Source organism: Barbatula barbatula, assembly GCF_947034865.1.
Source record: "Barbatula barbatula genome assembly, chromosome: 18".
In the NCBI taxonomy this organism is placed as follows: domain Eukaryota; kingdom Metazoa; phylum Chordata; class Actinopteri; order Cypriniformes; family Nemacheilidae; genus Barbatula; species Barbatula barbatula.
The window spans coordinates 4,529,071-4,554,256 of NC_136781.1; the positions used below are offsets into that span (position 1 = coordinate 4,529,071).

General features: G+C 39.3%; 6 protein-coding genes across 8 annotated transcripts; 3 read left to right on the forward strand and 3 right to left on the reverse strand.

Annotated features, from left to right (window-relative positions):
* Positions 1 to 359: 359 nt before the first annotated feature.
* On the reverse strand, positions 360 to 11,929 carry zdhhc5b (zDHHC palmitoyltransferase 5b). 2 transcript variants are annotated; one of them, XM_079480039.1, is made up of 12 exons: positions 11,595 to 11,929; positions 8,907 to 10,142; positions 8,700 to 8,821; positions 8,415 to 8,572; positions 8,138 to 8,310; positions 7,602 to 7,704; positions 6,428 to 6,519; positions 6,224 to 6,338; positions 5,840 to 5,948; positions 5,630 to 5,736; positions 4,372 to 5,120; positions 360 to 3,216 (listed from the first exon to the last, which is right to left on the reverse strand). In XM_079480039.1, exons 2-12 carry the CDS (start codon positions 9,041 to 9,043, stop codon positions 3,105 to 3,107), a joined length of 1,977 nt encoding a protein of 658 aa, XP_079336165.1. In that variant the 5' UTR covers positions 9,044 to 10,142; positions 11,595 to 11,929; the 3' UTR covers positions 360 to 3,104. The 2 variants fall into 2 exon arrangements, 1 of the variants encoding a protein (XP_079336165.1); XR_013787930.1 differs by having other exon boundaries at positions 1,094 to 3,216; positions 4,065 to 5,120.
* Positions 11,930 to 11,959: 30 nt separating this feature from the next.
* Positions 11,960 to 14,555, reverse strand: clp1 (cleavage factor polyribonucleotide kinase subunit 1). The gene is made up of 6 exons (XM_079480041.1): positions 14,286 to 14,555; positions 13,873 to 14,150; positions 13,672 to 13,779; positions 13,320 to 13,439; positions 13,080 to 13,217; positions 11,960 to 12,954 (listed from the first exon to the last, which is right to left on the reverse strand). Exons 2-6 carry the CDS (start codon positions 14,146 to 14,148, stop codon positions 12,259 to 12,261), a joined length of 1,338 nt encoding a protein of 445 aa, XP_079336167.1. The 5' UTR covers positions 14,149 to 14,150; positions 14,286 to 14,555; the 3' UTR covers positions 11,960 to 12,258.
* Positions 14,119 to 16,849, forward strand: selenoh (selenoprotein H). The gene is made up of 6 exons (XM_079480042.1): positions 14,119 to 14,555; positions 15,076 to 15,186; positions 15,326 to 15,443; positions 15,817 to 15,959; positions 16,106 to 16,229; positions 16,314 to 16,849. Exons 2-5 carry the CDS (start codon positions 15,165 to 15,167, stop codon positions 16,210 to 16,212), a joined length of 390 nt encoding a protein of 129 aa, XP_079336168.1. The 5' UTR covers positions 14,119 to 14,555; positions 15,076 to 15,164; the 3' UTR covers positions 16,213 to 16,229; positions 16,314 to 16,849.
* On the reverse strand, positions 16,837 to 18,466 carry mif (macrophage migration inhibitory factor). Its single transcript, XM_079480043.1, has 3 exons — positions 17,506 to 18,466; positions 17,082 to 17,254; positions 16,837 to 16,974 (listed from the first exon to the last, which is right to left on the reverse strand). The coding sequence occupies exons 1-3, from the start codon at positions 17,611 to 17,613 to the stop codon at positions 16,908 to 16,910; spliced, it is 348 nt and encodes a 115-aa protein (XP_079336169.1). The 5' UTR covers positions 17,614 to 18,466; the 3' UTR covers positions 16,837 to 16,907.
* LOC306907719 (uncharacterized protein) lies at positions 18,452 to 22,377 on the forward strand. Its single transcript, XM_079480040.1, has 4 exons — positions 18,452 to 19,210; positions 19,386 to 19,567; positions 19,922 to 20,021; positions 20,658 to 22,377. Exons 1-4 carry the CDS (start codon positions 18,916 to 18,918, stop codon positions 21,515 to 21,517), a joined length of 1,437 nt encoding a protein of 478 aa, XP_079336166.1. The 5' UTR covers positions 18,452 to 18,915; the 3' UTR covers positions 21,518 to 22,377.
* A 622-nt stretch (positions 22,378 to 22,999) lies between these two features.
* On the forward strand, positions 23,000 to 24,988 carry scocb (short coiled-coil protein b). 2 transcript variants are annotated; one of them, XM_079479375.1, is made up of 4 exons: positions 23,000 to 23,094; positions 23,417 to 23,515; positions 23,817 to 23,897; positions 24,236 to 24,954. In XM_079479375.1, the coding sequence occupies exons 2-4, from the start codon at positions 23,497 to 23,499 to the stop codon at positions 24,376 to 24,378; spliced, it is 243 nt and encodes an 80-aa protein (XP_079335501.1). In that variant the 5' UTR covers positions 23,000 to 23,094; positions 23,417 to 23,496; the 3' UTR covers positions 24,379 to 24,954. The 2 variants fall into 2 exon arrangements, with proteins under 2 accessions (XP_079335501.1, XP_079335500.1); XM_079479374.1 differs by having other exon boundaries at positions 23,015 to 23,094; positions 23,421 to 23,515; positions 24,236 to 24,988.
* The last annotated feature ends 198 nt before the right edge of the window (positions 24,989 to 25,186 follow it).

A 25,186-nucleotide genomic window follows, 5' to 3' on the forward strand; every position in this document is an offset into this window, starting at 1 on the left:
CATAAACAATCAAAGACTTCAACACAATATAGAGGATTTAAAGCAGATGTTTATTTACAAAGATTAATAAACATTATTTTAAGCTTAACATTATATTGGTGTTTTGCCGCATAAGTTTAGCAGGTCTTCCGTTTTTAGAAACACAATCAAAAGGTGGAATCGTGAAAAATCGATCGAAAATCGCTCAAGTATGTGTTTACTCTCACATATGAAAGGTACAAATTAAAGAAAGAATATTAATAAACCGCTAAGGTAATATCAGGCAGTGACGTAAAAATGACCGTTAACGTATGATGCAAGCCCGCGCATATATCAGAGGCGCGCACTAAATAAACAGAAACGCCGTTTTAATTGTGGTATCGAATTAAACTCCTGTTTATTTGCTGTCAGAAGTCGTATTTATTGCATTCTTCTTGACATTATAACAGATTTGACTCAGATCATACATTTTCCATACATTAACATAATAAATAGAAATGACTAGATTCGTTAATCAAATGACCAGTGTCCAGGTTATCTGAAGACCAGTACATCACGTCTCTACCACGTTCACCATGGGATTAATTCACGACGTTATTTGAGGACGTGGCTAGGACATCTCTGGAATGTATGCAAAAATTCTTGCAGAACAGAGCAAGGGGTGCATTTGTGTTTATAAAGCATATACATTTGAATTTCTTTTCGAAAATGACTGATTGTTTCGCTAGATAAGATCCTCAATCATCGTGTATCATTTAAAGCCATTTGAAGCTGCACTGAAACTGTAATTTTGACCTTCAACCGTTTGGAGTCCATTGAAGTCCACTATATGGAAAGTAGTCCTGGAATGTTTTCATCAAAAACCTTCATTTCTTTTCGACAAAAGAAGAAAATACATAAAAATCTTGGATGACAACAGGGGTGGGTAAATTATCATGAAAATAAATGTTGAAAGTGAACAATTCCTTTGAGAGTTGTTCTACCACTTAAATAATTATCCTTTATAAATAGACATTATTTTAAGGTCGAAAAACTACAAAGTGTTGCTTTAAGTTTAAGGTGTTAACAAATGCCATTGTGCTAATACCAAATAATTTCAAGCTGTTTTCAGATTCAAGATGTGACAGTAACACTCCGGTTTATTTATTGTTGAAAATGTGTTGCTCATGACTCAAGACTGGATTATACTACACAACGGTTTAAATGGAAACGACTTTAAAACAATACACATCATACACTTGGGCAGCTTTACAAAAAGCAACAGGAAAAAGGAGAATCACTAAATCACAAAGCATCAAACTCTTGACCTTTACTTTCATTACCCACACATTGCATTTCAATTGGGTGTTAAGGGGATTCGATTTTTGTACCATCATACAAATTGATTCTGTTCAAAATATTAATATATTTGATATTCACTGATTTTATGGGGGGAAAAATCTGAATTGTCTGATTTGGTTGCCGTGATTCAACCTCTACAGCAATTTAGGGGCAAAAATTGGGATTCAAGTTGTGTAGTGTAATCTAACCATTAGAGCCATTAGAATAAAAAAGGAATACACAAGGGTGTAAACAGTCTGCATTCTGTCCATTGCACAACTAAGCATCATTACAGATCACAGCCAGTGTGCAGACTAAATCATACCCATGTTGGAAATGACAAACATTAAAAGGTCTAGGGGGATTTAAGGGAAAATGGGGCCCCTTTTGGATATTTTTCTCAATGAAAAGGGTCCCAAAAGAATCCAGCCTGTGTTTACATTCAACAATGAAGCAAATACGGACGCCTCTTAGCTGAACCAAAAAGGTTGTTGAAACCTGCTCATGTTAAACAGTCAGATAAGAACACAAACATAAATCTTTAACTGTGATTCTTGTTGTCTGTACTTTGGCTGTTTATTTGAACCAATGTCCAGTTTAAAACAAAACATGAAAGGATAAATTTCAATATCAACACTATTGTGCATCCATGAACTTGCAGGCGACCAGAACAATGACATCATCTGGCTCAATAAATAAACTCTCTTTTGATTGGCGGACCTAGTGTCAAGAGAATATGGTTCTCGAATGGACACTACGTTAAATTTAGCATAAAATCTCTTTAGTATAAGATAACAAAACAAACATTTTGTGCTATAATAACATAAATGATGCGTCTTTGTAAATACATTCACCCCATCTGTCGAATGTGCTGTCAGGTCCCTGACCCGGCTTGTCTCTTTGGAATTCCATCAGGCTGATGCAGCCATATCAATCTGACAAACACCATCCACCTATCATAACAATCATACATCCTATGCCTGCATGTCATTACTATTATCTTAATAAACTTAATACTCATGATAATACATCTGTACCTGTATAAAATAATATTTTAAAAAAGTTAAAAAAAGTTAAAAGGAATAATTCACCCAAAAATGAAATCAAAATAGATACATGAATATATGCACAGAGATCCGAGAGAGAAACTCAAATTGACACACAAAGGTATTTTAAGGACATCAGATAATAATATAGCACATGAGTGTTTTGGACTACTTTTTAAGCAGCTCAAACGGTTATTTAAAACATTTTACGCAACATTGAAAATACAATTGGGTTTTGTAAAAACGAGAGATTTAAAACAATATTCATCGTGGGTGAAGTATCCCTTTAAGACAAAAAAAAAAACTGTGAAATATGCAAGAATGAACAGTGATTCATGTAGTAAGTATTTCAAACGCCTATTGGCTATCTGTTGAGAGGCCTGTGGTTTCTGGTTTCTGTTGAAGTCAATGAGACATCAGACATTAGTCATGACAGCACGTCTCATGTTGTCCCGCCTACTAAGGCTGAATATCCGTATACCATTGGACAGTCCTGTGTATAAACTGATGATACATTTTATTACCAAATGATTCTTTAAATTAGAAATTTTGTGTACCCTTGATGTTCAGAAAACAAAACGTAGACCAGTCACTGGTCCATGTTATCACATGATGTCCTCCACAGTGACTGATGAAGTTTGAGAGTAAATCACTTAAGAAGTCTTGAATGCTTTTTTTGCATGTGGTCGAGCAGCCCTACATCCATCCGATCGGAATTAAAGGTTGAAAAAGGAGAGGATCCTGATTCTCATCTGTCATTCACACTGAAATCTCATAAGTTGTTCCTCCAACCCCAGTCACTTTCTTCACCCCTCCTGCGGGTTTGTGCGCGTATGAGTTATGATTGTCTGTGTTTTGTCTAAGAGTCGAGCTGATTGGTTGGAGTGGAGGAGAAAGAGCGAAATGTAAGTAAATTTATGCACACGAAACATTCATTAAAATTAAAGGGATAGTTCACCCAAAAATGTACATTCTGTCATCCTTTACTTACCATCTTGTATACATTCTTTCCTCTGCGGAACACAAAAAAAATATTTTGAAGAAAGTTGGTAACCGAACAACAGCGGAACCCATTCACTTCAACTGTATGGACACAAAACTAATGCAAGTTAATCGGTGCTGGTTTACAACATTCTTTAAAATATCTTCTTTTGTGTTCTGCAAAAAGAAAAGGTCAAGACAGGTTGGAAATGACAAGAATTTTCTTTTTTGGGTGAACTGTTCTTTTTATACCACACTTACATTAATGCATTAAAGCTTTGTGATATTTTATGAATTATAGAGATTTATCACAATTCTATGTAATCAAACACCAGAAAAATAAGGCCACCAACCAAAATAATTTATGTCCCAGCATTGTATAACTGAATATGTTTTTTGTTAAATTATATTTCTAAGTTTAAGCAATGCACACTACACAAAGGGGAGCCTTACAAAGAAAAAAGTTTGAGAACCTCTCCATTAAAGGTTTGGCAGTATATTAAATGCAACAAAGACAATGCGAGCACATGATGTATTTTCATACACTAGGTTTAAAGCCATCGTTACCTATTCGTAAACCAAATTTAGTTCCATTAAGTGTGTTATTTCTGAGTGCATGGATGAATAATTTACAATAAGAACGGATTTGTATTTTGAACTGATTCATTTTAAGGAAGAAAATAGAATTTACTTTCATGTTGGCTTTAAGACATTAAAATTATGAAGAAAGAGACAAACCTTAGCACAGAGACAAAGTCATCCTTATGGCCACAAGGCAGGAGGGGGAGAGAAGAGAGGACAAACGTAATGGAAAGAAGAGGAAAAAGGACAGAAAAAGATGGACGGGGGTGTACAGTAATTAAAGGTAAAAACAGCCATGGGTTGCAAGAAGAGAGAGACAGTGTTACTGGACACAAAAAGAACAAACCAAAAGAATACAAACACGAACACCGAACCTCTTAGATCTACTTGATCATCACACACGTGCAGGTTTTTTTAGGGGGGGGTAAAAAGGAGAAGACTACAATCTGCAGGCACTACTCACTTTTGCATTGGAGTCCCGCCCCCTGAGCTAGCTGGGCGGTGTTGTAATTCGGCGCCACCTGCATAGGACACTGATTTGCCAAAAGGTTTATGGCCAGGGGCGGGGCCAGGAGGAGGGGAGCCCAATGAGCGAGCGCGAGGTGAAAGGGGCGGAGCCCGTGAAGGGGGTGAGCTTGTTGGGTGCAGGAAAGCTCTGTTGGGGGAGGGCCTTAGGGGGGCAGGGCAGGCCTGGAGAGACCCCTCCCTCTGCTGAGCAGACAGGTACGGGGAGGTGTAGCCCAGAAGAGGCGGGGCCCCTGGTGCTGTGCTAAGAGAGTGTGGAGGGTGTGGTCTGGGTGGGGACAGTTCATGAGCAGCAGACTCGAACTCCGGGCTTTCGGAGGGCGTCAGCAGACTTTCGTATGACAGGCTACCGTTGCGCGTCTGATTGGCTAGGCTCTTATAGCTAGTGGACGTCGTACCCTCAGAAATGAGTGGTCCGAGGGCATTGTGCGCTGTGTGGGCGGATCGAAGGCTGGAGGAGCACGAGGCTGCAGCCGATTGGAGGAAGGTGTCGGTGAAAGAAGGATAAGAACGCCCTCCAAACGCGGAGGCCCCACCCAGTCCCCCCGAGCCTGCTCTACCCCCCTCCCCTCCCCCACGGCACCCTGCACCACCCCGGCTTGACAGACTGGGGTCTGAGCGGTAGCTGGGCTGCCCCGTGGGGACAGGGACTGAGGGAGATTCGGTCATACTGTTCCCTCGGGTCATCTGAGAGGAAAAACAAAGACAGAGAGAGTACACCAAACGGTCCCAACAGCTGAAGCATCACCAGAGAGATGAAGCACAAGCACACCACATCGTATAAAAGGATAAAGCATGTATGAAAGCACAAGAATAGTGTTTAATTCAACTCAAAGGTGGACTTGACACCAGATTCATGCCATCTTTGAGGTATGGGTGAAAGAAAGGGGAGAGGTATTCGAGAGGGGCAGACAACAGGAACGAGTCCAGCTTGAACCAAACGCAACAATTGAAGAGCTTAGATGAAAACACACAGCATTGTGCACAGTACACCATAAGAAAACAGATGGCTCACATCTAAACTTACTCGCTGACTGCCTGCCATTGATTTGAGATATTCAAGCAAAATAATAAAAGAAAGGAATCAATGCATTTACACAATAATTAATGCACACAACAAATCTAGTGGATAATGGTTGTCTCCCAAAAGATTCTTGTAAGCAAGCAAGTGTAGGTGGCGCTGGAGAAAAGCATACCTTGCTGGAATGTGCTGAGGCCGTGTGGTTTTTTCCTGGGCTGCTGTAGGCCTGCTTGTATTTATACAATGAGGGTGTGGGAGGAGCATCTGTCAGCAAGCTGCACTCTGATTGGAAGAGAAGAGTGAAATGAATATGTTACTTTATATTAGACATAAAGTTGTGTGTAATGTGTTTGTGTGTAAAATTGTGTGTAATGTGTACACTAACCTTCATTTTGTGTGTGGGGCAGCCCGGGATATCTGTGCTCTGGTTTTGGGGGTGGAGGGGGGTCGGCATCAGTGGACTGGCTCTGCATGAGTTCCAGACTACTTTTTGACTGTGATACACACAAAGTGAAAATGTCTTACTCACGTAGAGGTTTCATGAGCCTACTATTAATATATTTACAGTCAGATGCATAACACAGCAGCTGCTTCAAATGTCTGTTTAGATTTTTTAGAATGCGCAATACAAATAAAAGTGACTTTGCTAAATAATCATTTATTTAAACAATATATCAGTATATATAACTAGGTATATTTGGAAAGCATTGTGGCTGCTTACCACGTATATTTTCACAATGAAAGCCAGTATGAAAGTGTGTTTTTGTACCTGCCGGATGCCATTATCCAAGACTTTAGCTTCTAGTTGGGCTTCAGATAAAGGTGGACGCAGAAACGGAGGCTGGACCTGAATGGAATGAGACTTTCTCAACCGTCCCATATACCTTCACACAAAAACCCGTTCACTGACAATTAGGACAGTATCAAAGGGACAAACCACATCACTCTTTGTAAGGAAAATAAGATTGTGAACCTGGGAATCTGCGAGCTGCAAAGAACGTTTGCAATGTTTTTCATACATCCGTGCGTGAAAGGGTTAACGCCACCCCTGAACTTTCCAGTCACCTGAGGGTGAAAAGATGACAATTGAATAATATACGCATTGACCTTTATCACAGAGGAATTGAACACCGGAAGTGCTCGATGGGTGCATCGATTTTTCCTGTTGTTTTTATTTGATTAAATGCCTCTTGTAATCAATGTCCGCAAAATTATTTAAAAATCCAGAATGTTTTTTTGCAACGACTGACAATACTCTTTATGTAAATACGTTTTTCTCTAAATAAACCATCAATAATATCTTAAATAATTGAATAAAGGTTTGGAAATAAATAGAGTGGTATATTAGTTAAAATAATATATACAATATTTTAAATAATACATAAAGAATTGACACTTTTCAAATATTAAGATGCACTTAAATGAATGTATTATGTAATTTATATATTTTCGTTTCATAATGGAAGGAATTTCATAATGGATAATAAATCTGTATTATAGGCAGTTTAACAAAGGGTACCCATTTTGCTTAATTTTTGTTTGATTTTTCTTTTGTGCTCTATGTTCATTTGTATGCAAACAATGACTCAACTATATATACAAAATTGTATACAAGATATACAAACCACACCAGACTGATTTATTTAACTTAAAAAATAAATATTTTTTACTGGGAAGAAGATTCATGTATCAATCAGATGCTCAGTGTTTTAAATTTAATTCTCGCAAGGATTGGTGCAATGTTTTGAATACGCATAAGAAATATTCTCTATAATATTGCTTTTGATTTATGTATTTGTACGTATAGGACATGTTTCTGTGTGTTGTGCACACTGTGCCCCCTTAAAATAAATGGGTGCATGACACGCCGGTACTTCCGCATGTTATTTGAAAAGAACGGCACTTAATTTCGCAGCATCAATCTCACGCATGCTTTCCTCAATTATTTTGGGTCAAGAAATTATGAAAACTGGGGTAAGGAGGTTGTAGTTTGGCCGGGTGCTGCAGTAACACCACTGGTAAGCGGATTCAGCCATTGGTTTTAACTGTGTTGCTATGCTGCTGGAAAAAGTGACACAATGCTTTGCTAACCGGATACAGGAAAGGTGATTAAGTTCATTAACATAATTGTACACGCACACACACACCTGTTCGTTGGTTGTTCTCCCTCTTGCTACAAGGACAACATGGAACCCAGTGAGTCCTGCAACTGGAACTAAGAATAAACCAGATACACACATTACTGCCACACTGAGGGAAGTATTAAGGATACCAACAAAGCTGAACAGATGAACTTTTAATGTATGCGTCAATGACGTATACGGACATATCAAATAATGCTGCTCGTTCCAAGGCAATGAAATGGGCCTTTAGAGGCAATGAAATGGGACTTTAGCATATTGTCTCAGAGATTCATATTTTAGCATATATTGTCGCTCTACTTCCAAAACCTTGTATGTATAAATTAGCTGTTTTTCAAGAAATGGAAAAACTGCACTGTACTTTTAATGACTAAATGCTGTGTTGACAAAGTTGACAAGCACTTTTTATTACTATTTATTGATTCGATTTTTGCAAAATTCGGGAAAAACATAAAAGATGACTAATAATAATGATTAATGACAAAAAAATGTAAACACAAATAAATTGAGTTTTCAAAAAGACAACAGCGTGTAAAGGATACGTGACACCCGCATTAACCTGGTCCAATAGTTTAGTGTGATGTAGGATGTATAGCAGACTGAAGCCAAACACATCCATAATGTGAATAGTGAGCGAGAGCAGAAACAGAAAAAAATAACGATAGTTCCGCCTCCCGATGCAATTGTTCACCCATGGGCAGTGATGGTCGAAGTCCTAAACACGACACACACAAGCACAGTTTAAAAAATAATATAATAACAAAAAAAGCATACAAATGAAACATTCAAGACTGTGGGTATGTGTAGGTTTGTGTGTACCTCTACACAATTGTCACACACGGAGCAGTGCGAACAGCGTGGTGGTCTGTAAAACCGACATGTCGAGCACCACTTCATGCGCACTTGAATGCCCCTCACATCCACGGTCTTATAAAGGGGAGCTCGGAAATCATCGTCTTTATCCTCATCTTCTTCCGCTGCAAAACACACATTAAAATATCTGCTTAATTGTTATGAAAATCACAATACACCAAATGTTAAATGTCACTCAAACAAGATAGTAAGGTGGGTTTACTTATCTCCTGGTAAATGTGAATAAAATACCTCTGGGAAAAACGCCTGGGTCCATGAATGTGGCCATACAGAAGTTGGCCAGCGTAAAGAGGAAGACCACCGCATTATAGAGAGGAATGCAGTAGGAAAATTTCTCTGATAGCCACGGACACCTGCAGAGAGTTGACTGCCTTACACTTAATTTAACACTAATGCATTCATACAAAACAAATCTAAATTTATGAAAGTTCTCCTTACGTGAAACAGAGAAACAGAGTTGTGGCTCCCACAAGGAAGGCTGTTGCTGCAGACACAGGCACATATCGACTGGGCCGAAATGGGTGCGATGGGGAGGGGTCTCCAAGAGCCCCGCCCACACTGAGACCCACAGGCATTTGTAGGCGTCACAAAAACAGGGAATGGGGGAGGGGTCAGAGAGAAAAGGAAATCTGTCTCCCACCTGAGTGAGGATGGTCGGTAGCCATAGTAACAATAATTTTCACAGCATATGTGCAGGATTGTGTTCCTAAGAAAAGAGGTGCATTTCTTTCCTTATTTAAAGATGTGGTGAAGCATAAAAAAATAGACAACAAATTTATATACACGTAATGTATGATCCTATGACTTCATGGTAATACAAAAATAGGTCTAGTCTCATCAAAAATAAGTTCATAAGGTTTGGATGTAACAAGATTTGGTCAATAAAAGGAAAATCAAGTGACGACAAAGCTCTTTTAGTGCAATCTCTGGTAAGCCTGTGTTACACAGAAAAGAGCTCAAGGGAAGCAGCAGTTGAGAAATATTCATTCAGTATTCATACATAACTTGCTTACAGACAGATCTCAAATCTTTTAAAGCATCACCAGATGATAGCATGTGATCATGATGTCAGACTACAAAAAAAGTAGATAACAGCGTTTTGTTGAGAGGGATACAATAACCATAAAACAAAAAGCATGTGGGAATAAAACTATAGAAAATATGACTTTTCTATCAATGGGAGTCCTGATTCCTCCAGAACAGTTTCAGTCTAAAAAAAGACTAGAAATATAAAATACAAAACAGAGCTCTTAATGTCTTGTGCCCTACATGAGAGCTTATTCTCCACTCCAAAGTGATCTATGGTTGGACTTTGATACTGGCCAAAAAGTGAGCAGAAGAATTGGTTTCCTAAGACACAATCTTGAATCTTGCGAGGGGGGAATTCCACATGGTAATGTGGCAGAGTTGGTTTTTAAATGTTCATACACAGAAATACTGCGCCTGCACGCAAGCGCGTATCCAGCATCGTAAATGCACTCGATCAATCTGCGTCCAGGCTCGAAAACTCCAAATCATGGTGACAAATCAGCGCCCAAGACCATTTTAAGCCTGCATAGTGTCTCCAGAGGCCGTTCTTCTTCCTTCGAGGTGCATGGATGACATAGATGCGCGTGCGTTTTTAGAACATTGCCGTTCCCCTTTCCGAGCCCCGTTCACAGGCCTGAGCGCTTTCTAGGAGATAATTATAAACATAAGATATGAACTTATAACCTGACCTTAACCTGTTATTTACAAAAAGCTCCATAACAGTCCCATATCTGTCTTTACAAGGTAAAACATACACGTTAAAATGTGGACAAGACGACTGTATTGTGCAACCTACATCTGTGTACATCAGTGTACACATATTATGTCGAAACATCATGCTTTAGCCGTCTGTGTCACAACTCCTGACTCAAAGGGTGTGCATTTATCACACTTTTCTGTATTCTTTCAAACAAGGTTTTCTGTATACCATTTCTTAAACGTATCCATCTACAACCCCCCATTTTCTCTGTCACACTGACCAAACAGTGACCTTGCGACACAATCCTTCTTACACGGGTCATAATCTTCTTTTCTTGCAGCTACATCTGCTGTCTATGTTTTCATTCACAATCCAACCTGATTGTTGAATCCACATTTACACATTTAGCAGACTCTTCTAACAAAAGCGACTTACGGTGCATTATAGTTAGAAACTAATCAGTTCGTGTGTTTCTTGGGATTTAAACCCCTGACCTCTGCGTTTTTAATGCACCACCAATTGAGCTATAGAAACTCGATCTCGACACCCATTGACTCCCATGGTAGTCAAAAGTGCCCCAGACCTGTTTGCTGTCCTACATTCTTCAAAATGACTTATTTTGTGTTCAACAGAACAAAAGAAAAAGCCAGCCGGTCTATGCCTTGGTTGAATTTATATATTTATGTCGCTTTTATACAAATGCCTTGGAAAAAAACATTACTGGTGTGCATCTCAAAACAAAGGCACAGACATATTTTAAGAGATTTCTGGGCAAGTTATAATCAGTTAAGACAGGTCACACTTTCATTTTAGTCTGGGACTAGCCTTCTTAAACCATGTCTGTGAAACCAGGCCTACAAGTCTAGATTACTGTAATAATAAGCAGGTTGAATACTGTCTTATATACATTCACCTTAAAGGATCACTAGGTATACGTCTCACTATCTTTTTGAGATACATTCATAACCTAAAGTCACAAACTTACGTTAAACATTCAACGACATGAGTTTTACCATTTATATCAGAACACAAACATTGTAATCTGTCTAAAATGCAAAGACCTACATATATAACGTTACTCACACATTCGTTATCAACTTATCTTAAGACATCGCACTTTAAAACACAACCACATTTTTTCCACAATAAAAATGTTATTTGTACTCTAGTACACACGAAAGGGATAAAAGTATTGAATGTTATGGTAAATTGCGTATTAATTACGCCAAAATACGACAGTTGAACTCTTCGTTTCTGTTTAGTAGGCCGCCGAGTGAAGCCTGGGACTCGCGTTATCACTCCCGGGCTGAAGGGAACTCAAACTCGCATAGCACTACGCAACGCTTTCACGGTAAATTACGAAGCAATATTAATGTAATCCGCTGATGTATACTTACTCAGCCTGCGTTTATTTATATATCCCGTAGTCTGGAGCCTCGGCTTCTCTTCTGTATCTCGACCCGGGCCAGTGGTATTATCTGATGGCAGAGGAGCTTCAGCTCTCTCAATCCTCTCTTCCTTAATCTCTAACTCTGTCCTCGGCTCGGGAAACAGCTTTTGATCTGTGTACGCCCGAGGCTGAAATCTCCCGATGTCGTTTATGCGATGCTGTGTGTGATAAGCCAAAAATAAAGCCGTCTAACGAGGCACCAACATCATTTTCGACCCCAGCATCGTTTAAGGACACCGGTATAGGACATTCAAGGCTGAGATCCGGAAGAGCTTCGTGTGTACACAACATACCATCAGTGTGAAATGTCTTAACAATAACAATATTTGTTTATTTTCATTTATAAGTAATGACATTGAATTGCAATGAAATTTAAAAACATGCAGTCAAACTGGTTTGGGATTGTTTTATTTTGTTCAAAGGGACAGATGGAAATCTGACTTAATACAAAACTATAATACAGTAGCTTTTAGAAATGTACAAAATTAAAATTTGCGTTATGAAATACAGCAATTAATACTCAATCTTACAATAGAGATCTTCAACTGACCTTATTGAACACAATGTCTCTGTTTGTTAACATACAATCCCCATTAAAATTTGAGATTAAATTACTTGAGATCAATGAAACGAATATCCATAATGAGCAGAGTGTGTCGTGGCAGTGGTCTGGGCGCTGGTGAGAGAACAGTCATCACTTGAGCCTGTGTGTCTACCGCTGTCACAACTATAAACCCACAGACAGGACTCTCGAGGATCCCTCTACTCTCACCGTCCCCTGGCTCGGCATCATCATCCACAGAACTGACACTCAGAACGTGGTGGGTCAGATCCCGACCTGGACTAACTGGGACAAGTTTTAGCTGGGTGTCATCTTGGGACATGCCCAATGGTAGACATGAGTCTGGGATGGATGGTGCTCCGATCTTGAATATGCGCACGTCTGAAAAGCGCACATCATAGGCGTGAGGGTAAAAGCTAATACCACGGAATCCGTAGAAGTATTCCCGGATTTTTTCATCCCGTGACTCTCGTCGGCAGTCCTTGGAGCGTTCAACCACGCCACCGGACTTTGGCAGAAGGACTACACGTACAAAGTGTGGCAGGTCACGTTTAAGCTCATTGTAGAGACGCTCCTGGTCCAGGACGAGAACAACATCCACCTCAAAGGCAGAAGCGCAGTGGACCAGAGCCTGGTAGCCTGAACCTTTGACCCAGCCGCAGCTGTTGATAATACAGCCACCCACACTCGCTTTTCGGTTCACCTCACAGCGCTGGGAAAACACTTCTGCGAGGCATGAAGTCAGCTACACATCACCCAAAAAGAGATATTAATGATACATTATTTAAATGATTGATTAAAAGTGATCTCAATGACCTCCATCTTAGGCCCAGCTTTAAACTCAATCATTGAGAGATATTTTGTTATCACCTTGTTGTAAAGTTTGATGTTGGTTCCTGGTGTTGTGGATCCAAAGTGAAAGACAAGCGGAGCCTGGACAGAGAAGCCTTCTTCTACATCAGCAGGACGTTCAATACACAGACCTGACATAGTGCCAGGTATAGACACCTACAGATGAGAACGATTACATTAACAGAAAGCATTCAATTTATTGTAAGTGTCCAATGTTAAACAGATGTTGCATTGATTGTTTAGGCATTATTTACTTACACTGCTTTGGCCAACATCCAGTTCTACCAGGGTAGGCCTTCGTCCCAGTCGCACAGCATAGTTCAGCAACACCCGACATACTGTTGACTTTCCTACATCAGTTGGACCAACAACCATTACCTAACAAACAGCAAAATAACTCATGTTTACAATAATGCATTTGGCAGACACCAATTTTCTAAACAATTTTGGAGTCCATGGAAACCCCTGTAAAAACAAATCATTGACTCTTAAGTTAAGCCACATCGGTGTTTGTGATTATTTGCTCATCATTCACTTTCCATGTTCTTCTAAATTTCTCCTCTTGATCTCCACAGAAGAAATTTTATGAGATTTATTTCTGTTAACATACCCTTGGACCTCTTTCATTTTCTCTCTCCGCTTGACGTCTCATCTGCTCTAGTGCTGCATGGGTGTTAAGGTATAACATCATAGGTGTGTCTTTTGAGATATACGCCACCTGTATTCAATAGAAGCGTTAACTTTGAACAGCACCTTTTTCTTTTATGAGCCACAGACTATTCAAGACTATTATCTATTCAAGCTCACTCACCTCTGTTTTGCCTGTGAGCGACACGCTGCAGCAATGCCAGGTGAACACAGCGATCTTAGAACCTGGTCCGAATGTGTATTTCTTATTTTTGTTGAGCTCGGATCCGAACACCTCTGCCATACCAGATAACAGCTCAAGCTGGACTCGTTCTCCTGCTTCGACCTCGAAACGCAGTTCTGTCTCTTTCTCCAGGTCGAAACGTGTACCCGAAGTCCCAGCACCACCCGCCGAGCTCAGGCCCTCCTCGGCTGACTTTTCTGGGGCTTCTGCAGTCATGGCTTCGATAGGCAAAAGACAAGAACGGTCCACGTGAAATGTATTTAAACGACTTAAACCGCTTGTTATTACGTTTTGGTTATGTAAAACAATGTAAGATTTGAAATTTTAAAAAAAAATTATTTATTGCACTATACCTTTCGGAATTCGTCCCCGTGTGGTGTAAACAATCCTTTATATGGAGGGTTAGCTTGCTACTGTTAGCCCACAGATACAATTCAGTTGTCTGTGCTTTTGATCTCTTAATAAGTATGTTTTAAATATAACATAACACAACAAGAACTTCTCAAACATAAGCTGATTTCAACACCTCTAGTGTTTTTTTTACAAATAACCTATAATTTTCACAAACATGCGCTGTGTTTTCAAAGCACCACACAGCAACGACGATGCGGGTGTGTCGCGGGGTAAGTGACGTTACGCAATGCTATTGGTTAACCATCAATTCTTCCTGTCACGCTTTCCATGACTGATGAAGAAATTGTAATCATAAATTCATATTATAAATCTTATTATTTTTGATACTATAGCATACGAACTATAGCATGTTATGGTCTTATGTAGCATTAACTATTGTAAATATAAATGGTAGTAAACACCATATTATACTTTAATTTTTACTATGTTCTATATTGTTGAGGAATTTTACTACAGCTTACTATGATGAATACTACAGTGTACTACAGTATTATTCATTTGATAATCGGCATTTCCCTGGTTTGATGTAGGCTTGCGCCCTCTAGTGTATATATTTTTTCTTACTATTATTAAGTATTTGTTTCATGACTTTTTTAATTTAAAAATAAAAATCGACGATGCAAGTTGATAGTGTGTCCACCAGAATTGTTGGATCTTTGATACGAACAAGCCACATGAGTGAACACATTTAATCAAATGTCGACTTGGTTTGTGTTGCGTGCACTTTAGTGTCCACACCAATAGGGGTCAGTGTCTGCTAGACTTTTCAACCCCTCCTCAATATAACACGCCAAACTTGTGTAATAAATCGCTGCGCAATGGCGTCTCGAGCCAAGTCAGGTATGTAAAATGTTCTGTAATTCTTAAAAAGTACATTAATAATAAAAACACACAATTATGCAAGAAATGCACTTAATGTCGGTTCTATAAAAGTAAGTAATGCAAGACTAAAACGCTGTGATGGAATTGTAATGTGCAGGTCGGAAGCGCAAGGCTGTGGATGCAGTAGCAGCAACAGTGGAGGAGAAGAAAGAAAAGCTCGATGAAGTTGAAAACGAAGAGCAAGAAACAGCACAAAGGGTGGTCATCGAGCACTGGTAGGGCATGAAGAAATAAAAACACATAAAAGAGAGTGCGAAGTTTCTTAACAGGCGGAATCAGATCTTTCCTTTTAGTAACCTTTTAAGATACAAGATTGTCTAGATCATATTTGGTTCATCAATCAGAAATGAACACAGATTTAAAGCAACAATTCCAAAAATGTGGCACCGCACCAGTTAAAAGATACACAATATTTCATTCTAAGTTAGGTCTTTGTACTTTTGGGTTTAGTGACCTGTAGCTGCCAGGTCTCTCTGATCATTATTACAACAGGTGTTTAATCGTTGGTTTTAAAATGAAGTGATTTTTGGAGAAATAAAATAACTTTGATGATTTACAATACATCATATTGTCTTTGCATTTTTACAGTAAAAGCTGACGAGTGTATGGGCGGAATGCTGAAGGCGTGCGTGAGGCACTTGGGGCTTCACACCCTGAACTTCGCATTGTACTCAATCCACAAAAACCAAGACGTAACAGCTTTGAGGTCACACTAATGCAGGGGGGCAAAGGTAACATGGCCATTTCAAACAACCATGGCTTGTCCCAGAAAGTATTTATTGTGCACATAAAAGAGGATATGAGAACATTTGATAGATGATTCATTTATTATTTTCATACTGCCTCATTTTTTCTTTCTGTCTATGCTTTGTTATAGAGGTTGTTTTGTGGACTGGTATTAAAAAGGGTCCTCCACGCAAGTTAAAGTTTCCAGATCCTGCTGAAGTGGTGTCTGCGCTGGAGGAAACACTGAAGACCAAGTGAAGCTTATAAGGGGACAGGTAGTATATTATCATTTTGTTTTAAAAATACATTTAGTTTAAAGGAGACATTGTGTATTTATTTTGTTTTCTCTCTCCCTTTAGTCAGTTTTCTGGTTCCTGGACATTGGATGCACAATGATTTTAATGGACTCATGGGAAAAACCTCCCAGTCTGTTTTCTGATGGCCAGCTCTGTTGTCCTGGACAGATATTTGACATTCCCTTTTTTGTTCTGTTAAGTGCTCAATCTCATGTGTTAATGTTGCTTATTTTGCTATTGTGTTTTTCTATAGATGAATTAAAGTCTACTATTTTCATTGTTTGACTGATGCAAATAAAGCCAACATGTTTCTCAGTCTTGGCACTGCTACAGTGAGGGCGTCGTAGTTCTGTCTATCCAATCCAACTTTAAGGATAGTTGGAAATTGTTTTTAAGTAACACGAGGGGGACTATCACCCATACTAGTTTCTGTTATAAGGGTGTCTTACACTAGCAAAATCAATACCATGCAAGGCAACATGTGCACTGGTACTGGTACAATTTGTTACACTACAAACAAATACTACAAACATTTATTTGATTTTTTACTACATTTATTGTGAAAGCAAGTTGGTGTCTGCTGCAAGCAGTGCTGAGTCTTAATACTCAATCTTGTGGAAACTGCAGCCTTTTCAGGCAGCCATAAATACTAATTCTTTATCCAAAGGTGGTGCTGTTCCATGCCACATTAGCTGCATCCATATCAACAAAGTTTATATAGATCCTGAAAAGCAATGAGAGTTTCTTAAATCATTGTGGCATTTACAACAAAGCAAACACCACTAATATCAATAGTAGAAACGCATAATACGTCAAATATGTTGGTTCTACCTGTCAGGTGAAATGCCAAGGTGTTTATTGAGAAAGCCCATAATAAGTTTGGAGTATTGCTTATTTTGCGGGTCCCCAATCTTGCCAATACTGGTGAGAGAGCAGAGCGCGCACGGGTCTGCTTTGCCCCCGAACATCATCATCTGATCCGGGACAATGTGCACGGCGACGTACTAACACAAACAAGCACAAAAAGTGTTCAAAAGAACCAAAAAGGTTAAAGATTTATCAGGACAAAAATGATACATTATATATTTTACAGACTAGATCCTCCTAACCGTAACGTCACTGACATCATGTTAAAGTGTTTAGAGTATGTGCGCTGTATATGCAGGTCACATTTAAAACCTCCATTTCATGCACAATAAAACGTAAAGCATGGAAGTATATAAGATAGTGTTTTAAATATACATAGCACGCTCACCTGCGCGGGTTTGCCCATCGCTTTAGAGAGTTCCTGCGTGGCCTCCGACAGCAGTGCAGCAGGAACCGCTTCCTTTGCCACATTTGTGTTTACCACGAACATCGGCATGATCACAACACTCAAGGCAGAAAGAGGGCCACGAAGAAAAGTCAATCGTTTCGGGAATGTGATGCAGATAAGTGAACCTGAGCACTCGAACAAAACAGTGCAAGTAAACGCCGTGCCAGTGCTTCTTCTGGCTTACCGTAAAGACTCCTCATATGGCTCCAATACAATTTTATAGCACATACTGGTTAGCTTTACTAAATGGCACATAGCCCCTTTTTTAAAATATATTTTAGAAAACGTTTTGACCACCAACACTTGATAGTTTAGTTGATTGATAACACATTGATTGATTTGTTTATTCAAACATTGTAGGAGCATGAAGTAAACAAAAAAAGCTATTTATATAGGTTAACAATGTGCAACATATTTTACAGTTTGCAGTATCAAGTGTGTGTTAATGTTAGTTAACGTTTGATTTTAAATGAGCACTAGTAAATGTTAAAACGAACATTTAGTAAGATTAAGATATGCTGTAGAAGTACTATTTATTTTCATTGTTGATGTTTAATTATCTAGGCCTAGTTCACTTATGGTAACAAATTGAAATGTACTGCGAACTGTGACCCAAGTAAATGTGTGACGACTGCATACATGGTAATACAATGCTTAAGTTTTAAAATTAAACCACAACTATAATTAACCAAAAGTATTATTATTACCACTAGCATGTTACTAGCACTCCAAAACAGGCTCTGGGGAAAGAAAATATGCTCTCTAAAAGAGTAATGCTGATTTCTAATGGTGGTGGTGTCCTATTCTACCATTTGTTATTTCTGGTGCTTGGTTATTACGGTAGCCCCGCGCATGCGCATAACGCGACATCCGGAAATGATATTGTAGGCGAGAATTGAAAGCTCATGAGTTGAGAGGGTGGTCGAGACGCGGTACGTGTACTGCAGCCTAAAATGAATAAAGACCACGAACACGAATTTATATTTAAGAGGACAGTACCGTCGCTGTTATCTGGTGGAGATATCCCAATTTTTTGAAGATTTGAATTAAGGGATGTCCGCGTAAAAAGGGTCGATTTGGATAGAGGAACAGAACACGGTTTGATCCATCGGCTGTGTATAAAGTTGGGTTACTTTGGGTGACAGCTGATGTCATAATTCAAAATTGTATTTCACATTATTTTAACCAGATACTCTTGGCGTTTGAGCTGAAAGGATGGTGAAGACATAACGTTTGACTAGTGGTGTCTGAAATCAAAAGAGAGCTTTGTTACTTAAGTGATCTGTTTATTAGAAAACTACGCTCCTTGTAAAACTTAGTGTATGTGTGAAATCTAACGGCAATAAAGCCATGGCGGAATCGGTGAAGACCTTTCAAGCCCACCTGACAGCTGTCATGGATAGTTTGGTTCGCGCATCAGTGTGCGAGATCACCAAACTCTTCCAGGACACGGTGAACGACTACCTGGTGGAAATCTCTCTGAACAGGAAAGAAAACGAAGCACTGAAATTGAGACTCAGACTAACGGAGAATAAGCTGAGAAATGAACGCAAATACGGCATGTGTTGGGCAGCCTGTCGGCGCGCTGCCGGTCTACTTGGCACGGAGGAAACATCGCGCAAGACGCGCAGGATGGATCTCCAAAGTAAGTCACTCGGGTTGTTTTGTTTTGTCGTGTAGTCAAAATGGAAAGAGGAACCATGATGGCGACCTGCTCCTCAGTTTCAGGTTTCTGTTTCCCTCCTCTCCTCCTCTTTTCCATTCCTCCCTCCCCCTCCTGTTCTCCTCTCTTCCCTCTCCCTTCTTTCTCTCTCTCTCAGGAGGCAAGCAGGGGAAGGAGTGGAGTGGTGATGCGTGGGAGGAGGGGACTGCAGGAGCGAGGGATGAGAGGAGGGACGTGTTCTGTGTCCATCTACCAACTGGAGCAGTTGGAGGGGGGGAGGAGGAGGAAAGGATACGTGTTTCTGGGGAGAGGAAGGAGGTGGCCAGCATTAAAGAGGAGGTGAGCAACCAATCAGATGTTAGCAAACAGCTGCAGGGAGTGAAGGGGAGAGAGAGGAGATGTATGTTAGGAGATTAATTTGAACCCAGAGAACCTTGAAAGAGCACAAACTTTGCACCAATAAGACTTAATTCACAACAATGATTATAACCGTAATACAGTTTTAGTGCAGATCTGTTTTTTATACAGTCTTGTCTCTTTGAAAGCATCTGGTAACATTGTCTCTGTAGTGTAAATGCACGTGTGTCCTGACATGCAGGGCTAGTTAAAAAAAAGCTCAATTATTTGGCAAAAGGTAATACATTTCACACGTTGTTCTTGTTTTATTCTGTTGTTGTGGGATGATGGATGAAGGTGGAGAGCTACAGACCTACTGACTCGTTGAGGCTGTTGCAAGAGGCTCTACAGATGAACCAAAGCGAAACCAGCCCTCGCACATCCAGTCCCACCCACGGTAAGCTCCGCAAAGCCTTGTTCGGGACAACTGGCTATATTTAAAGGTATAGTGCACCTAAAAATGAAATTTCTATCATTTACATACCCTTCTGTTATTTCAAACCTGTATGGCTTTCTTTCTTATGGGGAACAGAAACATAGATATTCTAAACAGAGTTATTAACTGGCACCCATTCCCTTGCATTGGTTTTTGAAGTAAATGGGTGCCGGCACTGTTCGGTTACCAACTTTCATTTTTGGGTGAACTATTGCTTTCATGTCAGATTTTTTCAATTCAATAAAAATTCATAATGATCATGACTTTTAAGCTCCAAAGAGTGGAAAATCATCCATAAAAGCACTATGGGAGTCTTTACATCCAGTGACTTCCAGATATTTATTATAAATCATATTAGACAACTTTCTACCTACTTTTACACATAATAATTTTTAGTGCTTTCCAGCCATGGTCTCTAAAATGTCATTGTTTGAAATATAAGCATTTACACAAGTCTCTCCCTTTGGGTTTCACGAAAAAGCAACAGCACACCAGTTTAAAATGACATGAGAGTGAGTAAAGAATATCAGAAATGATTGGGTGTATACATTTTTTAATGTGCAAGGGATTAGTATACCTGTCTGTGTATGTCTGCAGGTGAAGTGGGTCCCGCCTCTACTTGTCCTGAATCTGCTCCCGTTGGAGTGTCGAAGGAGCAGCCGCCTATGTCCGAGGAGCAAATAACCAGTGGAGATGAGCTCAGCGGACTAGAGACCGCTCTCAAAGCGGAACGTGAAAGGGAGGAGGCAGAGTCTGGCTTAGGCAGCCCCTCTCAAGAGGTGAGTGGAACCGGGATTGCGTTCATCGGACTAGACGGCATGTGCAGCTCACAGCAGGGTATGTCCTCCTCATCGCATAGAACTGACCCTCCTGAACTACAACTCCCATTAGCCCCTGTGAACAAGGAAGAGGAAGATGGGTCCGGAGGAGACTGTGGGGACATCCTGAACTTTTGCTCACGGTGCGGCTGTGGCTTCAATTCCGCCTCTGATCTGGCAGATCACACGTGCCCTGGTGTCGAGGAGCGCCCGTATCAGTGCTCGGTATGCGGGAGAGCGTTCAGCCATGCCTGGAGCCTCAAGAGCCACGAATGCGTGCAGGTGGGAGAACAGCCGCATCGCTGTGAGCTTTGTGGTAAGCGGTTCACGCACTCACGCTCCCTCGAGCGCCACCAGCTGGTTCACACGGGTGAGCGCCCTCATAGATGCCCACAGTGCGGCCGCAGCTTCAGCCGTCTTGGCAACCTGGAGAGGCACCAGCGCATTCACACGGGAGAACGACCATATGAGTGCAGGGCGTGTGGCAAACGGTTCAGTCGAGTGGAGTACCTGAAACGGCATCAGCAGATCCACGCCGGAGAACGAGCTGAGCAAAACTCCCATCACTGCTCTCAATGCAACCAGACATTCAGCGACACCGAGCAGCTAAAGCAGCATCAGTGTCCCTACAGCGTTTGATGTTTTCAGTGCACAGACCTCATTTATGTAACACGTCCTATATATTCCCCTCACAGAAAGCGGAAACTAGACCGTGCTAGTCAAACCTAAAGCTTTTATAATAGCTCCAGAATACTCTCTCTGTTAAAAGGCTTGTTTGATGAAGAAATGCTATCATCATTCACTCACTTTTCTACTGCTTTTCTTCTTCAATGAAAAACATTGACACTGACATGGCTCTTTTTCCATTTGTTTAAATAAATGGGGACTGGGGTTGTCCATCATTATCGTTCTGCAGATGATAAAGAGTCTGGGGAAATTATGGTTGTTAAATTGTTGAGGTTTTCTCTTAACAAATTTTCTTTTAACACACTGTAGACAAAGATTTACTGACCTTTACTGTCTCCAAACATGAAACTTTTAACGTTAAAAACAAAGCACACTTACTGGTATTTCAAACCAGTGCTTGAATGACCTAAATATTATTAATATTTATAAAATGTCTGCAATAATCTGTTAAGTGATTTCTCAGATTATATTTTATTACCTACATAACAGGCACATCTGTTGCAACTCTCAAGAATGTAATAATACGAATAACTTTATATCTGTTAAATCTTGGGTTTTTGTTTAAATATTTGTACATTGTGTACTTTTAGTTTTAGTTTTTGTTTAGTCTTGAGATGTTTATTCATACGTTCTCCTAAATTCTTATTTTAAACTGAACATGTTTTTGCTTTCTCACTAGACAGAATAGAAGTGAAATATTTGTTTTGTATTTTATGTATATGTTATATATTATTTTCCTATTTTCTTATACCAATTTCATACCATATTAAGAAATGTGGTAAATGTGAAATAAAAATCCTCCCAAAGTGCTTCTATACACAGTTTTGACCTAAGGTTGATTGTACAAAATTAAGTGTTGCACATTTAAGCGAACTGCATTTCGAAATTTGTATTCTGCTTATTGTGTTATCAAATGCGATTATCCCTCTACATCCATCATATACAAATATGTGCTAACAAAATGTTCTTCAGCAACTACATTTATGTCTAACGTGAATATGTTTTTCTCTCAGCTGTTGTTATACAGCCCTTACATCTATAGTGGAGGTGTTTGAAAAGAGTAAATAACATTGATGAGCATTATGCCAATAATCAGTTAAACCCATCTGAAAAAGCCATAAAACCATCATAGAAATTCTAATAGATTCAACATTTACAAAAGGAATTATTTTGGTTTTAATGGGAGCTAATGGTCCCTGTGGATTTTGTAATGAGTTGTGTTCTGTTGGTGGGATGTTATCTGGTGGATGGGGACCAAATGAACACTTTCAAATGCTTACACTTCATAAAGGAGTTTTGTAATGATATTAATTGTAAACAACGGATGGTTCATATATTTGTAAAGACAACCATTAACGTTTCTATTGCGTTTTCAATAGGCACATGTTTAATACCAGCACAGTTAAACTCTATTACACGATTTAAACGCGTGGCATGTAAAGGGTGCATAGTCCATGATGACGTAAGCCTCCGGACATCGCTGTGGTAGAGAAACACCTCTTTTGCCGGCCTATTTAAGCATTTCAAAGGTTAGAATATGACATTTTATTTTTTATAACATACATACCTATAAGGGAATTACATGAATTGTAGTTTTAAACACGACTGCAAAAGGCGTATTGGTTTGTTTATCTGATCAGCTGTGGGTCAGCTAACGGCAGCTGAACCGCTATACGCATTATTTTGTGCACTATTCCTTAGATGTTACAAAATATATAATTGTAATAGTCTACAAATGAATATAAAAGCTATGCATTAATTAATTTTCAAATGCATACGCTATTCAGTGTTAGCAATTGATGGATAAGCTTCCATATCATGATTGTAATCTCATTGTTTGTGTTTTAATAGATAGATCAGGTTTGGCATCCTGAAGAGTGTCTTCTTGAGTCGCAGCCGTGCATTTGAAAGACGAAGACACGTATTTCACCATGAACTGTGACATGGACGGTAAGAAACTGAGGCAATGCTGCTAAATATCTATATATATTATGTTTTAAAAGTGGGAATCCGATATTGTAATGGATTTCATTAGTTGTATTGGTTTTAAAGGGGAATTATAATGGTTTTTTACTGGTAATGTTGGTTGTTCTGTTGGTGAGATGTTATCTGGGAAGTCTCCAAATACACTATTTAAAAATTATAATGGTTTATTGATGAACAGCTGATGGTCCATGTGTTGGTAAGGGGGATCATTATAATTTGTTTTATTATTATTATTATTAATAATAATATTTTCTTTGTTTTACAGGTGACATGGAAAATCAGGTAGAGCTGGAGGAGAAGTCCAGACTTATAAACCAGGTCCTTGAGCTGCAAAATACTCTTGAGGGTAACATAACCATGACACATATAATACTGACGTTCATTTGCTCCAAAAACTATTCGGGATCTTAGGCCACACTAAAAAAATCAACCACACCTGTGGTTTCTCAGCTTGGACACCTGTGTGAACTTGTGGGAATCTTATTCATGCATCCACCAAAAGGATCCTGAGACTGATCTTGTTTAAAAATTATTGCAAAAATGATTCATTCAATGATGAATCATTCTATTTTTTAAGCATCAAAATACATTTTAAATCCAGTGATTGCTTGTCACTCTGTTTATTAGGTCATTTTACATATTGACTGTAAGAGCATGTGCTAAACTTCTCTTTCCATCTGGTAGACCTCTCAGCGCGAGTGGATGCAGTTAAAGAAGAAAATCTCAAGTTAAAATCAGAGAATCAGGTTCTTGGGCAGTATATTGAGAACCTCATGTCAGCATCCAGTGTGTTTCAGACGACTGACTCCAAGAGCAAACGAAAATAAGAGAGTACCCCCAAGCCTTCTACTGTAGGTCCATGAATAAACCCTTGCCATGTCAGCTGTTTTCCTTTGGGATTCAGTTTATAGACGCCACTACAATAGCTTACATTGTTTGTATTATCGGTATTTGTGTTTGTTTTATTTTAGTCTTAAGTTGCTTTGTAATACATTTTTAAAAGTATTTAACTAAAAAGATTGTGTGTAAAAAAACATTATAGGTACATTATGATGCATGCGATATTTAGGCAGGTTTTAAACAATACTTTTTAATGTCTCATGATTTAACACACTCATAATTGTTTCAAAATATATATTTATATTTTAAATATTGAATTTATTGTTGCGTTGTAGATCAGAGCACAGCTGTAATGACATAACAGTTGCTCTCTGTTGAACTGTTTGTCTTTATCAGCACTGGATATATTGACATTGGGAGAAAATAATTCAGGTAAAACCTATAAGAGCCTTCTGCTACCAAAGGGAGTTTTCTAAAATGCATTACATCTGGGCTTCTGAGTATTTTAAACTTTGTGTTTTTGTAGAATTTTACCATTGTGTGGCATTGGAAATGCCTGTTTTAATAAAGAATAAATATACATTCGCTGTGCAAGCCCTTCTGCTTTTTAGGACCCTGTGTTTTTGTTCTTCATTTGGTCACATCACTTCCTCTAGGATTCTGGGTTTGCATGTATTCCACCAGTTGAATTAGGCAATAAGGAACTTCAGGCCTTATCGCCAACCCTCTATCTATCTGCTCTCTTCACAGGAGTGAGGAACTGAGTTTAATAGTATTATTATCCACCTGCCTTCC

Bases quoted from the DNA above. Each gene is read 5' to 3' on its own strand.
- LOC306907719 (XM_079480040.1), top strand. From the start codon at position 18,916: ATGGCGGAATCGGTGAAGACCTTTCAAGCCCACCTGACAGCTGTCATG. The intron at 19,211-19,385 runs GTAAGTCACTCG...TCTCTCTCTCAG, and splicing joins GCGCAGGATGGATCTCCAAA to GAGGCAAGCAGGGGAAGGAG. The intron at 19,568-19,921 runs GTGAGCAACCAA...TGATGGATGAAG, and splicing joins TGGCCAGCATTAAAGAGGAG to GTGGAGAGCTACAGACCTAC.
- clp1 (XM_079480041.1), bottom strand. From the start codon at position 14,148: ATGACTGCAGAAGCCCCAGAAAAGTCAGCCGAGGAGGGCCTGAGCTCG. The intron at 13,780-13,872 runs GTGAGTGAGCTT...TATTGAATACAG, and splicing joins CGCTCACAGGCAAAACAGAG to GTGGCGTATATCTCAAAAGA. The intron at 13,440-13,671 runs GTATGTTAACAG...GCTGTTTGTTAG, and splicing joins AAAATGAAAGAGGTCCAAGG to GTAATGGTTGTTGGTCCAAC.
- mif (XM_079480043.1), bottom strand. From the start codon at position 17,613: ATGCCGATGTTCGTGGTAAACACAAATGTGGCAAAGGAAGCGGTTCCT. The intron at 17,255-17,505 runs GTGAGCGTGCTA...TGTTTGTGTTAG, and splicing joins CGATGGGCAAACCCGCGCAG to TACGTCGCCGTGCACATTGT. The intron at 16,975-17,081 runs GTAGAACCAACA...ATTGCTTTTCAG, and splicing joins CTTGGCATTTCACCTGACAG to GATCTATATAAACTTTGTTG.
- zdhhc5b (XM_079480039.1), bottom strand. From the start codon at position 9,043: ATGCCTGTGGGTCTCAGTGTGGGCGGGGCTCTTGGAGACCCCTCCCCA. The intron at 7,705-8,137 runs GTATCCTTTACA...TACTTCCCTCAG, and splicing joins CAGGTTAATGCGGGTGTCAC to TGTGGCAGTAATGTGTGTAT. The intron at 5,949-6,223 runs GTACAAAAACAC...TGTGTATCACAG, and splicing joins TGGATAATGGCATCCGGCAG to TCAAAAAGTAGTCTGGAACT.
- scocb (XM_079479375.1), top strand. The intron at 23,898-24,235 runs GTAACATAACCA...TCCATCTGGTAG, and splicing joins GCTGCAAAATACTCTTGAGG to ACCTCTCAGCGCGAGTGGAT.